Genomic DNA, 13,319 nt, shown 5'->3' on the forward strand with positions numbered 1-13,319 from the left:
TGTCAAAAATCCTATGACAGTCCTACATAGTATGTCACAGCAGTGGTGTCAACAATCCTATAACAGTCCTACTTAGTATGTCACAGCAGTGGTGTCAAAAATCCTATAACAGTCCTACATAGTATGTCACAGCAGTGGTGTCAACAGTCCTATAACAGTCCTACTTAGTATGTTACAGCACTGGTGTCAACAATCCCATGATGCCCATACATGTCACTGCAGTTGTGTCAACAATCAACGATGGTCCTACATAATATGTCATAGCAATGGTATCAACAATCCTATGACAGTCCTATATAGCATGTCACAGTAGTAGTGTCACCAATCCTAAGACAGTTCTACACAGTCTGTCACAGCAGCAGTATCAACAATCCTATGATGGCCCTACACAGTATGTCACAGCAGTGATCTTCACGTAAATACTGCATTCCAAACAGCCACTGCCTTGTTAAATTGTTTTATTGTCGAACATTTTTGTTTTGTTGGACTCTCATGTTAACATGTAATTCCCATGTTTACCAAAATTATTCTACCCAAATCAAGAATATGTGGCAAACTGAGGTTGTCACAATCAAACTGCACCATGGCTCCAAGTACAAAACTGTAAGTGACACTGAATGTTCTGGTCAAAACATGTATCTGTAAGTCTCTGAAGACCATAAGTTTGTAAAGTACCAATGGACAATTCTGAAAATGCAACACTCTTGATCTCCCTGTCAGAATTCTGTGTATAAAATGTCATGTCACTTCATTCAGAAATTCAATATTACAGTGTAAATCTTTGCAACAATAGTAACTTAAATAAAAGTGAACACTGGATCAAATATTCAAGGAAAAAGATAAAAACTGAGCCTGACTTGAAAAGTCTCGAGGACAACCTCTGCACAAAGCAGATAATTTAAAATTTATAACTTTGCAGTGCTCTGTATTACTTACAACTGGATTAAATCTTTAAACAAGAGTCCATTGAAAGGACTGACACTCTACTGTCTCAAAAGAAAAATCAAGATGAGACCATTTTTACTGCTGAGTGTTGAAACCATCTCTGATATTCTTGAGCAATAAGATTTTCAAACCTGCCAATACTGGATGCAAAATTGCCACCAGTTTTATTTAAGAAAAACTTTACTTTTGTTGAAAACGGATGTTGATATGCCATCCATTTAGGAGAATTAGTGACAAGATTTTCAAAATCTTCATAGTGGCAGCCATATTTGATGTCAGATCAGCAACATTTTCATTCTGGACCAATTATATATGATAATTAGTCTTCTCCCCAAAACTCCATGTTGATATGACTTTCCATTTCACAGTAACAGTAAACAAGATTTTTAAGATGGCTGCTGCAGTGGATATATTGGATGACAGATTGGAACTACTTCTATTTGAGATCAACTAGATATCATGTCTTTTAGTGAAAACCCTTTGTTGATATGACATCTGTTCAGAGGACTAGCAATAACAAGATTTCAAAGCTGGCTGTTGTAGCAGTGATACTGATTGTCTAAACAGTACCATTTTCATTGATGATGGGCCAACCAGACCTTGGGATGAAAGTCTGTGTCAAGTTTCATGGCAATCCTCTAAGTAGTTTTGGAGTAGAAAAAATAAACATGAACTAACAGACGGATACATGTCAAGTCACGCACTAAAGGCCATCCTATACTGTATATACTTGCTTAAAAGTCAACTTGACTGTAAGTCAACCTCCCCACCTATTTCGAGCTACAGAAAGCCAATTTCTCTTTGACCCTCTTATAAGATGGGGTGTATTTGCAAGTCAGAGCTGTCTGAAGGATTGATTTGTTTTCAGTGAGTCAGAGTTGTGCTTTGGAAAAATAAAATAGTCCAAGTGGATAGAGAGAAATAAATTGAAAGTAACAATAAAAGAGTAAAATAAGCTTGTATTATTGAGCAGAATGTCAAAAATTGGCAATATACAATTTGTTCTAATTAAATCCATTAAAATCCATAATGCTTGACATTTTAAATCTATTTCTATGATAAATCCATCACCTTATTTAAAGGTCACATACTGGCATAAAAATAATTTAGAATGATCCGATTCCCAATATCCCATAATACATTCATTCCACACATCTCACAAATAAACAATGAAAAGTAAGTCCACATTTCTTATGAATCACAGTATCCTTCCTATACATGTAACTCTAATATCATCTGGTGCAAAGTCCAATAATTCATCCTCCTTGTCCAATCAAGTTATGAAATCCTCCATCATCATCTAGTCATTGTAAATCATCATGTCTGGTCATCATAAATATCGTCCAACTGTATTTCCTTTGCTTCTCTGTCATATGTGGGTGCTTAAGCAGAGACTGAGCTTTGGTTCTGTCTACTGAGTGTGAAATCTATTAAAGGCTGCAACGCAACTGAACATGAGTCAAATGGGTGGCAAGATCACAGAGAGTTCAAGTAACTACCCTCTGTTAAGTGGCATTCAGCAAACTCATGGCTCAATCAAAGGGTTGTCAAATGGGTGGCAAGATCACAGAGTTCAAGTAACCACCCTCTGTTACATGGCATTCAGCAACCTCATGGCTCGATCAAAGGGTTGTAAAATGGGTGGCAGGATCAGAGAGAGTTCAAGTGAATACCCTCTGTTACGTGGCATTCAGCAAGCTCATGGCTCGATCAAAGAGTTGTAAAATGGGTGGCAAGATCACAGAGAGTTCAAGTGACCACCCTCTGTTATGTGGCATTCAACAAGCTCATGGCTCAATTAAAGGGTTGTCAAATGGGTGGCAAGATCACAGAGAGTTCAAGTGAATACCCTCTGTTACGTGGCATTCAGCAAGCTCATGGCTCGATCTAAGGGTTGTAAAATGGGTGGCAGGATCAAAGAGAGTTCAAGTGAATACCCTCTGTTACATGGCATTCAGCAAGCTCATGGCTCGATCAAAGGGTTGTCAAATGGGTGGCAAGATCACAGTGACCACCCTCTGTCATGTAGCATTCAGCAAACTCATGGCTCAATCAAAGAGTTGTAAAATGGGTAGCAAGATCACAGAGAGTTCAAGTGACCACCCTCTGTTATGTGGCATTCAGCAAGCTCATGGCTCAATCAAAGGGTTGTAAAATGGGTAGCAAGATCACAGAGTTCAAGTAACCACCCTCTGTTATGTGGCATTCAGCAAGCTCATGGCTCAATTAAAGGGTTGTCAAATGGGTGGCAAGATCACAGAGTTCAAGTGACCACCCTCTGTTACGTGGTATTCAACAAGCTCATGGCTCAATTAAAGGGTTGTCAAATGGGTGGCAAGATCACAGAGTTCAAGTAACCACCCTCTGTTACGTGGCATTCAGCAAACTCATGGCTCAATCAAAGGGTTGTCAAATGGGTGGCAAGATCACAGAGAGTTCAAGTAACCACTCTCTGCTATGTGGCATTCAGCAAGCTCACGGCTCAATCAAAGGGTTGTCACTTGGAAAAACAAGCTAAGGGATTTGGGTCAAACAGTCACTGGAAGAGTTGGAACTCAACTTGGCACTGAACAAGACATGTACTAAATTCAAGGCTTGATCTAAAGCAGGGATCTCAAACATGCGGCACATGGGCCACATGCAGCCTGCCAAGCTGCATCCTGTGGCCTGCAAAATGATTGGCATCAAAAGGTGTGGCCTTTGGGCTATTAAAAATGCCTCCATGCAGCACTCAGGGTGGTTTGACATTGCACACCATATACACATTTCAGAATGGGAATAGAGGCATGAAAACATAAAAGTATTTTAATCGATAGCATTTTTGTATACTGCAGACATCTAGAGTTTCCAAAATTACCCTTATTCTGCACAAATCAAATTTTCATTAAAAACAGGTTGACTTATAAGTGAATATGTACATTAATCTGTTCTGGTCTATGACCATTAGAGCTACAAAAACATCAAATGAAATTAGCAGCTGTATGGTAAAAATACCTATTATAGTTGGAAAAAAAACAGAACAGATTTTGATCTACTTCCCTTAAGTCCACCATGTTTCAGATTCAAAACATGTATTTGACAATCCTTTTGGTCAAGCCACCAATTTAGTACATGAACTTGTTCAATCCCTAGTAGAGCTCTACATCTTCCAGTGAATGTTGGACCTTAATACCGTTAGCTTCTAAAGGCAGTAACCTCTTTGTTTTCCCATGCAACAACTCTAAGACTGAGCCTCGAGTTTGATATTTGCTCAGTGCCAGATAACAGAGAGTGGTTATTTGAACTCTGTGTGATCTTGCCACCCATTTGACAACCCTTTGACTGAGTGGTGAGCTTGCTGAATGCCACATAACAGAGGGTGGTTACTTGAAATCTCTGTAATCTTGCCACCCATTTGACAAGCCTCTGATTGAGCCGTGAGCTTGCTGAATGGCACTTAACAGAGGGTGGTTACTTGAACTCATGTGGTCATGCCACAGATTTGACGTGTTCAGTTGCAGCCTTTAACAGATTTCACAGACTGTATGATCAAAGTGTTACTTACAGACCCCAAGCTCAGTCTCTATACAAGCACCTGTATGACAGTAAATTCATCCATCCATCCAGCTGGGCTTTTAAATTTTTGCAACTCTGACTCATTGATGACAGGTCTCCCCTTCAGGCAGATCTGACTTGCAAAATACATTCTGACTTATAGGATGGTCAAAGAGAAATTGGTGTTTTTGTAGCCCTAATATGGGGGTGGGGTGGGGGTGTCGACTTATTAGCAAGTATAAATGGTACACACACACACACACACTCACTCACACACACACACACACACACTCACTCTCACACACACACACACACATAGACACAATCAATATTTATTTTATACCTTAAGTCACTGTATTTCATTGCAATTTTCATTGAACAATTTTTTGGTACAATTCCATTTGTATGAATAACCAAAAGATGAAAACGAAAGATTATGATGTCAAATGGAAACTGCTGATTTGGCTTACTTGTCAAAGTTCACCAGCATCAACAGTTCTTTCTGTTTCTGGCTCTTCAGTTCCTCTCTTTTCACATCAGTTTCTTGATCAAACTCATCCATCACATCTTCATACATTCCTTCCAAAGGATCACAAAGCATAAATCTGAAATAATGACAACAAAATAAACTTCAATAGTGCAAAATCATCAAAGATGAATAAGCTGATCAGGGGAAAGAAGAGCATTAATTCTTGACAATTCAGCACTTTCCCCACAAAAAATTGAAAAATTAATAATCTGGCATTTAGACTGTAATATGTTCAGCTTATTCTTAAATACTACCAACAAAGTCAACAAATTACAACAAAATAAAACCATTACTGGCATCCTAGCAATTCCTGTCATGATTCTAACAAAGCACAAATTTTTACATTTAAATTACTAGTGCATTATCTAAGCCATTAGCACCATTCAATCTAAGTGTGAGTAGCAATACTTTGCATCAGCTTATAACACTATTATTTAAAAATTAAACAAACATCTTTGCGAGATACCCCACCTTCATAAACTTAACAGCCAGATATCTATTGTTTCAAAAGATTGGAAATTTAATTTGAGTTCATGATGCCAATAGTAGAGATCATAAACTTTTTTCATGCAAAAAGGAAACTTTCACGATACAATAAACGTGTTCCAGTCACTTTGGAAAATGCAACAATCCATCAGTTTCCAATGCTTTTATCTAAGTTTGGTGAAAGAAGCATGCATTACTTAAGTCACCACTAAAGAACAGCTTTGGAGGATGAAACAAATGCCCATTTTTTATTGCGGCAACAACATAAAATAATTGTAGAATACTGATTGAGACTGATTTTTTTTTCATTTGCTTAGTATTTATGCTGAAGGATCTATGTTTCAAAGGTAACCAGTTTTCTTTGAAGTTTCAGCAAAACTATTTCATTCTGGGTACATTTGTAAAAAAAAAAAGAAATTAGCTGATGGCTCAGGCTAGTATGATGAGGACTAACAAGACCACCTACAAAGCCTTGCAGTAAAAACCCCATGTAGATACAACTATATATGCAGGACAAGTATTGAGCATTGATTTTCAAGATAGCCACAATGTCTGGAGGCATGTTTGACAAGCACCATTTTAATTTAAAACCAAAAAAATTTGATGAGAAATATTTTAACAAAAACCTCATGTCAATATGACCATGCCTTCGGAATGCCATGGTGCTATACTGGACAGAGCTGGGTACCAGAAATTTTGTGTACTGCAGTGTCTCTTAGCACACCATAATATTTTTTTTATTTCAGCTCTCAACTGGCTTTAAAAAAACTATCTTGCTCTGATTTATAGCACAAAAAAACCCACATTACATCCATATTTTATTAAAAAAAAAAATAGAAAAGAAATTTATCTTAAAATAAAGGAATATGAAATATGTTGGCTAAATGCTGCACCAACTCCTAATTAACTGGCCAGTACTTTATGCTACATGAATTTGCTGTGTATATTAATTGTTGTGTAAGTTGTCATTTAAAAACTAACTAAAGTGAGATGAAGGAGATTACGATATAGCTGATACTCATACAAGACGCCGTGCCGACATTTATGTCGGTGACATTTGGATATTTAACATAGCTTTAACATTATTTCAGTCATATCGCTATGATGTCTGCAGTGTGGAAGTTTATAGTGGTTTCTAGCACTGAGACATCATGCTGCAGACATGTGGCATCACATCCCACCCAGTCAGGTTATCCTGGCTCCAGGATAACCAGTCCCAACACTAAGCTCAGAATGCTGAGCATCAAGTGAGCCAGCTATGAGCACCATTTTTTAAGTTTATGGTATGACTCCACCAGGGTTTGAACCAGTACCTCCCACATCCATGACAGATGCTCTGGTCATGCTAATGTTAACAAGTTTGTTCATATAAAAAGAAAGCATTGACACAGATGCATTTAATTCGCTAGCTACACTATAATAGGCAAGGAAACACTGTGTGAGATATAAAGACCAGGTCAAGATAGTGAACAGAGAGGGCCAATAAACATAAAACACACTGAATCAACAAACAACAAAATATTTAGTGGAGTAGAGAATTTATGTAAAAATTCCAACAGAAAACAGCTGGTCTCCTGAAAATCTTAGGATGATTATGGGTCTTGCAAAAGATTACTAAATACATTAACAGCCACTGATAAAAAACTGGATTTGGCCTGAATGTTTTCCCCAAAATTCTATTTTGTCACCATGTTGATCTATGTTACACATATAAAACAAGTTTATAAATTTGTAATATTCATAAATTAATTTGGGCAAAATTATTTTTTTTAAAATTATTTTGTTATGAAAAATAAAAAATATGCTTACCAAACTGAACCAAACAAAGTTCATGTATGATGTAAATATTTATCTTTTAGACTTATATACCAGAAGCAGGCTGAGAAAATAAAAGTCATATTGTTAAAAAGGATAAACTATAGTTAGTAGGATACTGCTTAATGGCACATAAGCACATCATTATTGTCCTGGCCATACACTACAAGGTAAGTATAAAGTCACATTATCAAAACTTTGTTTACTACAAAGAATTGCTTTTGCTTTGGAAACAAGAGGGTCAGTTCATATCAAGGAGAAAGAAAGAGAAGAGTAATGGTGGAACAAGACTTGTGTACATGTTTCCCAAAAACGGAATAAAATAAAACTATAGGTCATTTCAATCTTAAGGCTTACAAGTATGCCTTTTATAATTTTTTCAGTTAAGACATAGTCCTGTATTTAAGCATTTATGTTTGAGGTACATGCGTAAACATACAGGTAATATGGTTTCAATTATTTTTTTTCACAAATATTTCTTCTATACTAAACTGGGAGTTTCATTCTCAACATGGAGACAATTTCCATGAATGTGTTAAATGCCACTTAAGAACATTATTGTAATTAAGTTTCATGTCAAAAGTCATAAACATTCTGCCAATAACTGCCTGGCTATATGATTAGTTTTCCAGGAAAAATAGCCACATGTAAAAAAATAAGAAAAATGACACCCAAGTCCATGAGTCAGGAAAAAGGTCACATGTGAGGTAAGATGAGAGCTTCCTGTACTACTGTTTCACACTGGGAAACTGGAAAACACATTCATGCCCATATAGAAATTGGGAATCATCTATAACAAAGGCATGAATTGTTTCAAAATTCAGAAATAAGAAGGCAAAATATTGAATCAAACTAACACAATAATTGGTAAGTATTTCTGTATATCTACTTATAATTTATTTGCTTATGATAGAGAACATGTAAATAATACTGTTTAAAACTCCTGAGGATACACGTGTCTGACACACAGAAGGCTTTGGACACAGAATTGGAGGAAGTAGTTTACCACTTTATCAAACATACAAAATGCTTCATTTCCAGTCACTGATTAAATGAATGTAATGCTATAGGATGAAAACAAACTTACCCAATCTGGGCCTCCTCTGCTCATTTGTGTCCACTAAATTGGATACTTATTTTATCCTGTTTTTGCCAAGCCACTTACCGTACATTACAGACTGCAATATTATGGCCAGTACAAATATCTAAGGGATAATATCTACTGTAACACTAACAAGGGAATAAATTTACAGAAACAATGCTTTCCTAGTCGGTGCACATACACCTCAAAAATAACAAAAAGGACACAGATTCAGATATAAAGAAAACATAAGGACTGGGGAGAAAGGGTCAATTCCAACAAAGAAAAGGATACAGTTGAAGGAAAATAAACCAGAAGACACTATAAATAGCAAAATTCTTAGAAAGAGTGCCCCGAGACAAATGAAATCCAGAATCCATGGAAAAGAAGAATAAAATTATTGAAGTTACTGATAAGATATTTAACTGGAACTATGTTTATTTTTTGCTGTAGGTTTCCAATTAGTAATTAGGGATGTTTTAATTTTATGGTCTGAACAAAGTAGTAGAAAAAGCAAAACCAACAAGCTTAGTAAAATTCAACAAATAATTATTATTTTCAGTTGAATACAAAGTGAAAATTTAAAAGACATTTACTGTATTCTGAATTAAATCCCAAATAATCCTTCTATCACAAATCCAAAAGTAGTGTTCCAATTGAATTCTAGTATTGAATGTGCTGATCTGCCAATTGTTGTGGGTGACCAAATGTGCCAACAGTCTTGATGTATTTCAATGATATAATCCAGAATGCCCTTGAATGAATTCACAATAATTCCAAAATAATGATTTAGTCAAAAAGAGTCCATGTAAATGAAAAATTCCTCACAAATTAAATCTAAACACAACTGAACTTAAAGATAGACATAAATAATTTTGATGAAACCAACCTAATATAAAAAACTATAAGATAACCAGGAAATGGGTCAAACATACATTTCCAGAACATTCTGAGTTGTAAAAAGGTCAGGTCTTTAACTTAAATTTTAGAAAACAATATGATAGCCATCAGGTAAACCAGGGTTTTGAACTCAAAATCCAAGTAAACAGGTTGTTTACAAATTAAGATTTTCTTAAAATATAATCTATAATCATGGACAAAACTTAGATGTGCAATATCATGTTTATAAATGATCATTATAATCCACAATCATGGAAATCAAATTCACACCCTTTGGACTGCAAGTCTAGCCACAGTGACTCCCTGGTATGCTTGCAATGAAAATAAATAGGACATCATAAAATTTCACTTGACTCCAGATCTTACTAAACAAAATTCTGAGTAATCAAACTCCTGCATATGTATAATCTGATTAACTTTCCAAATCAGGAGTAATATTTTAAGTTTTACGACAAATGGTTCACTTAAACTGTAGAGTCAAGTTTTATGAGACGGTTGCAAAATGCATCAAAATCAAATCTGTTACATTGGGCCAAAGAGATGCTCACACTGATATTTTTCTGCAATTTTTATCTTAATAATGTTGGAAATAGTGTACTATGAAAGCACATGCTGTCTTTTCTCACTAATATATTGGGTCCAACTGCAAACAACACAGATCCAGATCTGCCATTGCAGATCATGGTCTATGTTTTTTGTTCTACTGATTTGTCCAAATAAACTGCATATATACATTACACAACAGCAGTTTATGGTCTCTCAAGACAGTTGGTCTCTCATATCAGGTCATAATACTATAGACCATTCTCAGAATGCATTCATGTGACCCTGGGTCAACAAATCCAAAACGAGGCTAAGCTAGGCACAGCTAGAATTTATCTCGCATCCATGGCTGCTACAATTATTACTGGCAAGGGAAAAAATCGTGATGAATATTGTTGTGTTTCATTGCACAATGGCAATGCTAGAATTCACATAGATTTAAGCTTCCACAATATTCCATCAGAAAATGGATTGTTACAATATGTCGTGATGAGGGGCCGAATTTTAAGGTAAGAAACTGGATGATTGTTGGTGTGTTTGTATTTTTTTGCAATTGAATGATGTAATAAAGAGAAATCCAAATACAAAATAGGTTCTGTCGATGAAGATAATGAGTGTATGTATGTGTGTTTTATAATGGTAGGTTTCTAAAAATGTTACCCTTAGTCCCATTCCACAAAACGGGGTCATCAAAAACTGGGCGTACCTCCACGCAGCACATTCATATCTGTGATTATGAGATTATGAATTGATGTATGAGACATTAACTTACTACAATGAAAGAATATATATATGTGTGTGTGTGTGTGATTTTTTTTCCTCCCTATTTTGTTGCATATTCTGGCATTTTTATTTACTACAGTGATATAATTTCAATGGTCTGTGCTGATTTTTTTTGACAACTAATTATTGCAATTAGCTCATGGTTTATTTTTTTACTTCAGAGACACCAGTGATGAAATTCTCAACAAATGCAAAAGAAATAGCTAGCAAACAGCTCAGATTGTTACTCGATGTACAGTAGGAAACCCTATTTTTTTCTCGATCTGCCTAGCTTAGCCTTGTTTTCGCAATACATTAATATTCATGAGGATCTCATTAAGAATGGTCTATATAATCAATAAATCTGTGCACTGAGAACATGGTCTCTCAAGACATGCCATCTCACATAGCAGTGGTCTTTTAAGACAGGTTTTACTGTGTATGTATGTATTTGTGTGTGTGTGAGTATATATATATATATATATATATATATATATATATATACAGATATATATATATATATATATATATATATATATATATATATATATATATATATATATATATATATATATATATATATATATATATATATATATAATGTATGATTTAGGTTTGTGATGTATTCTCTCCTTTGAGAGTAACATCTATTTTTGAAGGACAACATTGGTCTGATTTGTGGACTTTTCTTTTAAGAACTATTATTACAATTCATTTTAAAATACAAACTAATTCAGTAAAGTAAAAGACATTATTTCTTCTTTCTTTCCCTTTATCTGATTTGGAACAAGAATGATGCAATAAATGAAAATTGTACAATTGTAATCTATACAGGATAGGGAAAATGGCAACAATTATCCAAGATGGCAAAAATATTATCATTTTCAGAAAAGTGTTGGTGAAAAAGAAAAAAAAAGGTCAGTATAACATTGCAGATGATTTGACTTTCAAAAACTGTACCAAGATAACTTACCTACTCTACCAGTGCTGGTGGCCACAGAAAAGTAATAACTATGTCTCACCATTCACACATAAGACACATAACACAAACCTGCCATGATCCTCCCCTTTGCCAATGGCAATAAGTGCTGGCAAGTCAGTTCCATGCAGACCAAATTCTAATAACTCCTTCATGGCATCAATATTTTCTGAAATCCTTTCCATACATTCATGCAGCACCCAGGCCCGTTTCTTGATCTTGCTCTGTAAGTACAGGAATTAAGTCATTAAAGTCACTGTACCTAACACTCACTGACTCTCAATGACTGACTGATTGGTTGCTGGGTGATTTAATTACACATCAACACATGAAAGACTACTAGCATTTAATGCCATGACAATGGGAGTAAAGTGACTTGCCCTGCAACACAACACTACAGCAGACCTGGACAGGGTTATAGCATGCAACCCACTGAGAAGGGCCAGAACACAAAACCACTAAGCAGGGAAAAGGAAACCGACTTATCCTCATTACAAGACCAGGTAACATCTGGCTATGCTGAGGGAAACTGAACTCAACTTTGAATCCAATAGATGTAGATTTGCATCTTGAGAATAAATCAGTGTGCATTTTCTGCCCTCTTAATAAGCGCTGAAGTTCGACAGTACTTAAAATCTAAACCTGCATCAATTATTCTTGCCAACATTTGCCTATTTCTTGCCAGCCTAGAACAGGTTACAAAGGAAGCTTTTTTGCACAGGTACCTGATACAGATATGACAGGAGAATGGGTCCAACTCAAGCAAATATTGTTTTGGAGTGAATACAGCTGGATTAAAACCCTTGTATTATATAATCCCATAAATATATAATAAGATCTATGTTTTTATACTAAACAGAGAAACTGCAGTTTCACACTAAGCACTTCATTTCTTCTGGCGTTCATGTTGACAGTGACTCCTGTCAGTAATATAGGCATTATTTTAATGTCAAGAAATTTAGATTTTAAATGAGTTATCACACATTTAGTTATAGCAATGAAAGTTAAAATCGTCAAAATTTGGTGATTTTTCATCTGATCTGATGGTGTTAAGCTCACCCCAGGTCACTGGTATATCTATCTATAACTGAATAGTGTTACTGATACATTGACAATGTCAAGACAACAGCTGACTGGTCAAAATTTAATTGGGATCATGATGTAATAACCATTCAATTATTCTGGCCAATCAGCAATCTTACCTTTGAAAGGAATTTTTGAATAACTGTAGATATGTAGGTCTGACTAAAAGGATTATGTTGTACCAAAGTTTGTGGAAATTGCTAAGATGCTTGGAGTTCTTTTAAATGGAAGTTAGCAACACTTTCATTTGAAAAATAAGGACATACTTAGAGAGGTATATGATGGCATCATCACTTTGACATGGCAATATATAAAAAATGACCAAGTATTTAATTTTCAAGGATCAGGTTGGGAGGGGAGAGAATGTTTTTTTCTTTTAAATTTCTGGACCTCAAATAGCTTGAAACACATATTCTTGTTCCGATTTGTAGCAAAAAGAACTGATTATATCTTTAATAGCAGTTGAAAACAAACTCTCATTAGGGAAAAGAAAAATATTAAATGGTTGGTCCCTAATGTTGCACAGTCGTGAAAATACCAGTGATCTTGGGTGAAAGTGTCACAGTTTGATTAAACAAAAATCACAAAATAATGAAATTATCTCTTAACTTATCTCAGGTTGTACTTATAAAAAAATAGTTCATTGAAAAGAACAATTTCTC

General features: G+C 35.3%; 1 protein-coding gene across 3 annotated transcripts in view; it reads right to left on the minus strand.

Annotated features, from left to right (window-relative positions):
- LOC149801591 (NBAS subunit of NRZ tethering complex-like) overlaps window positions 1–13,319 on the minus strand; it is a 249,282-nt gene that overhangs the window by 159,165 nt on the left and 76,798 nt on the right. For all 3 annotated transcript variants that reach the window (XM_089955839.1, XM_089955838.1, XM_089955840.1), the window contains exons 17-18: window positions 11,647–11,798; window positions 4,950–5,084 (exon numbers count right to left, since the gene is read on the minus strand). In XM_089955839.1, the coding sequence (XP_089811965.1) occupies window positions 4,950–5,084; window positions 11,647–11,798 (287 nt within the window). The remainder of the gene's footprint in view (window positions 1–4,949; window positions 5,085–11,646; window positions 11,799–13,319) is intronic.

This window comes from Sinohyriopsis cumingii, chromosome 4 (genome assembly GCF_028554795.1).
Source record: "Sinohyriopsis cumingii isolate HCF-2022 chromosome 4, ASM2855479v2, whole genome shotgun sequence".
NCBI lineage: Eukaryota > Metazoa > Mollusca > Bivalvia > Unionida > Unionidae > Sinohyriopsis > Sinohyriopsis cumingii.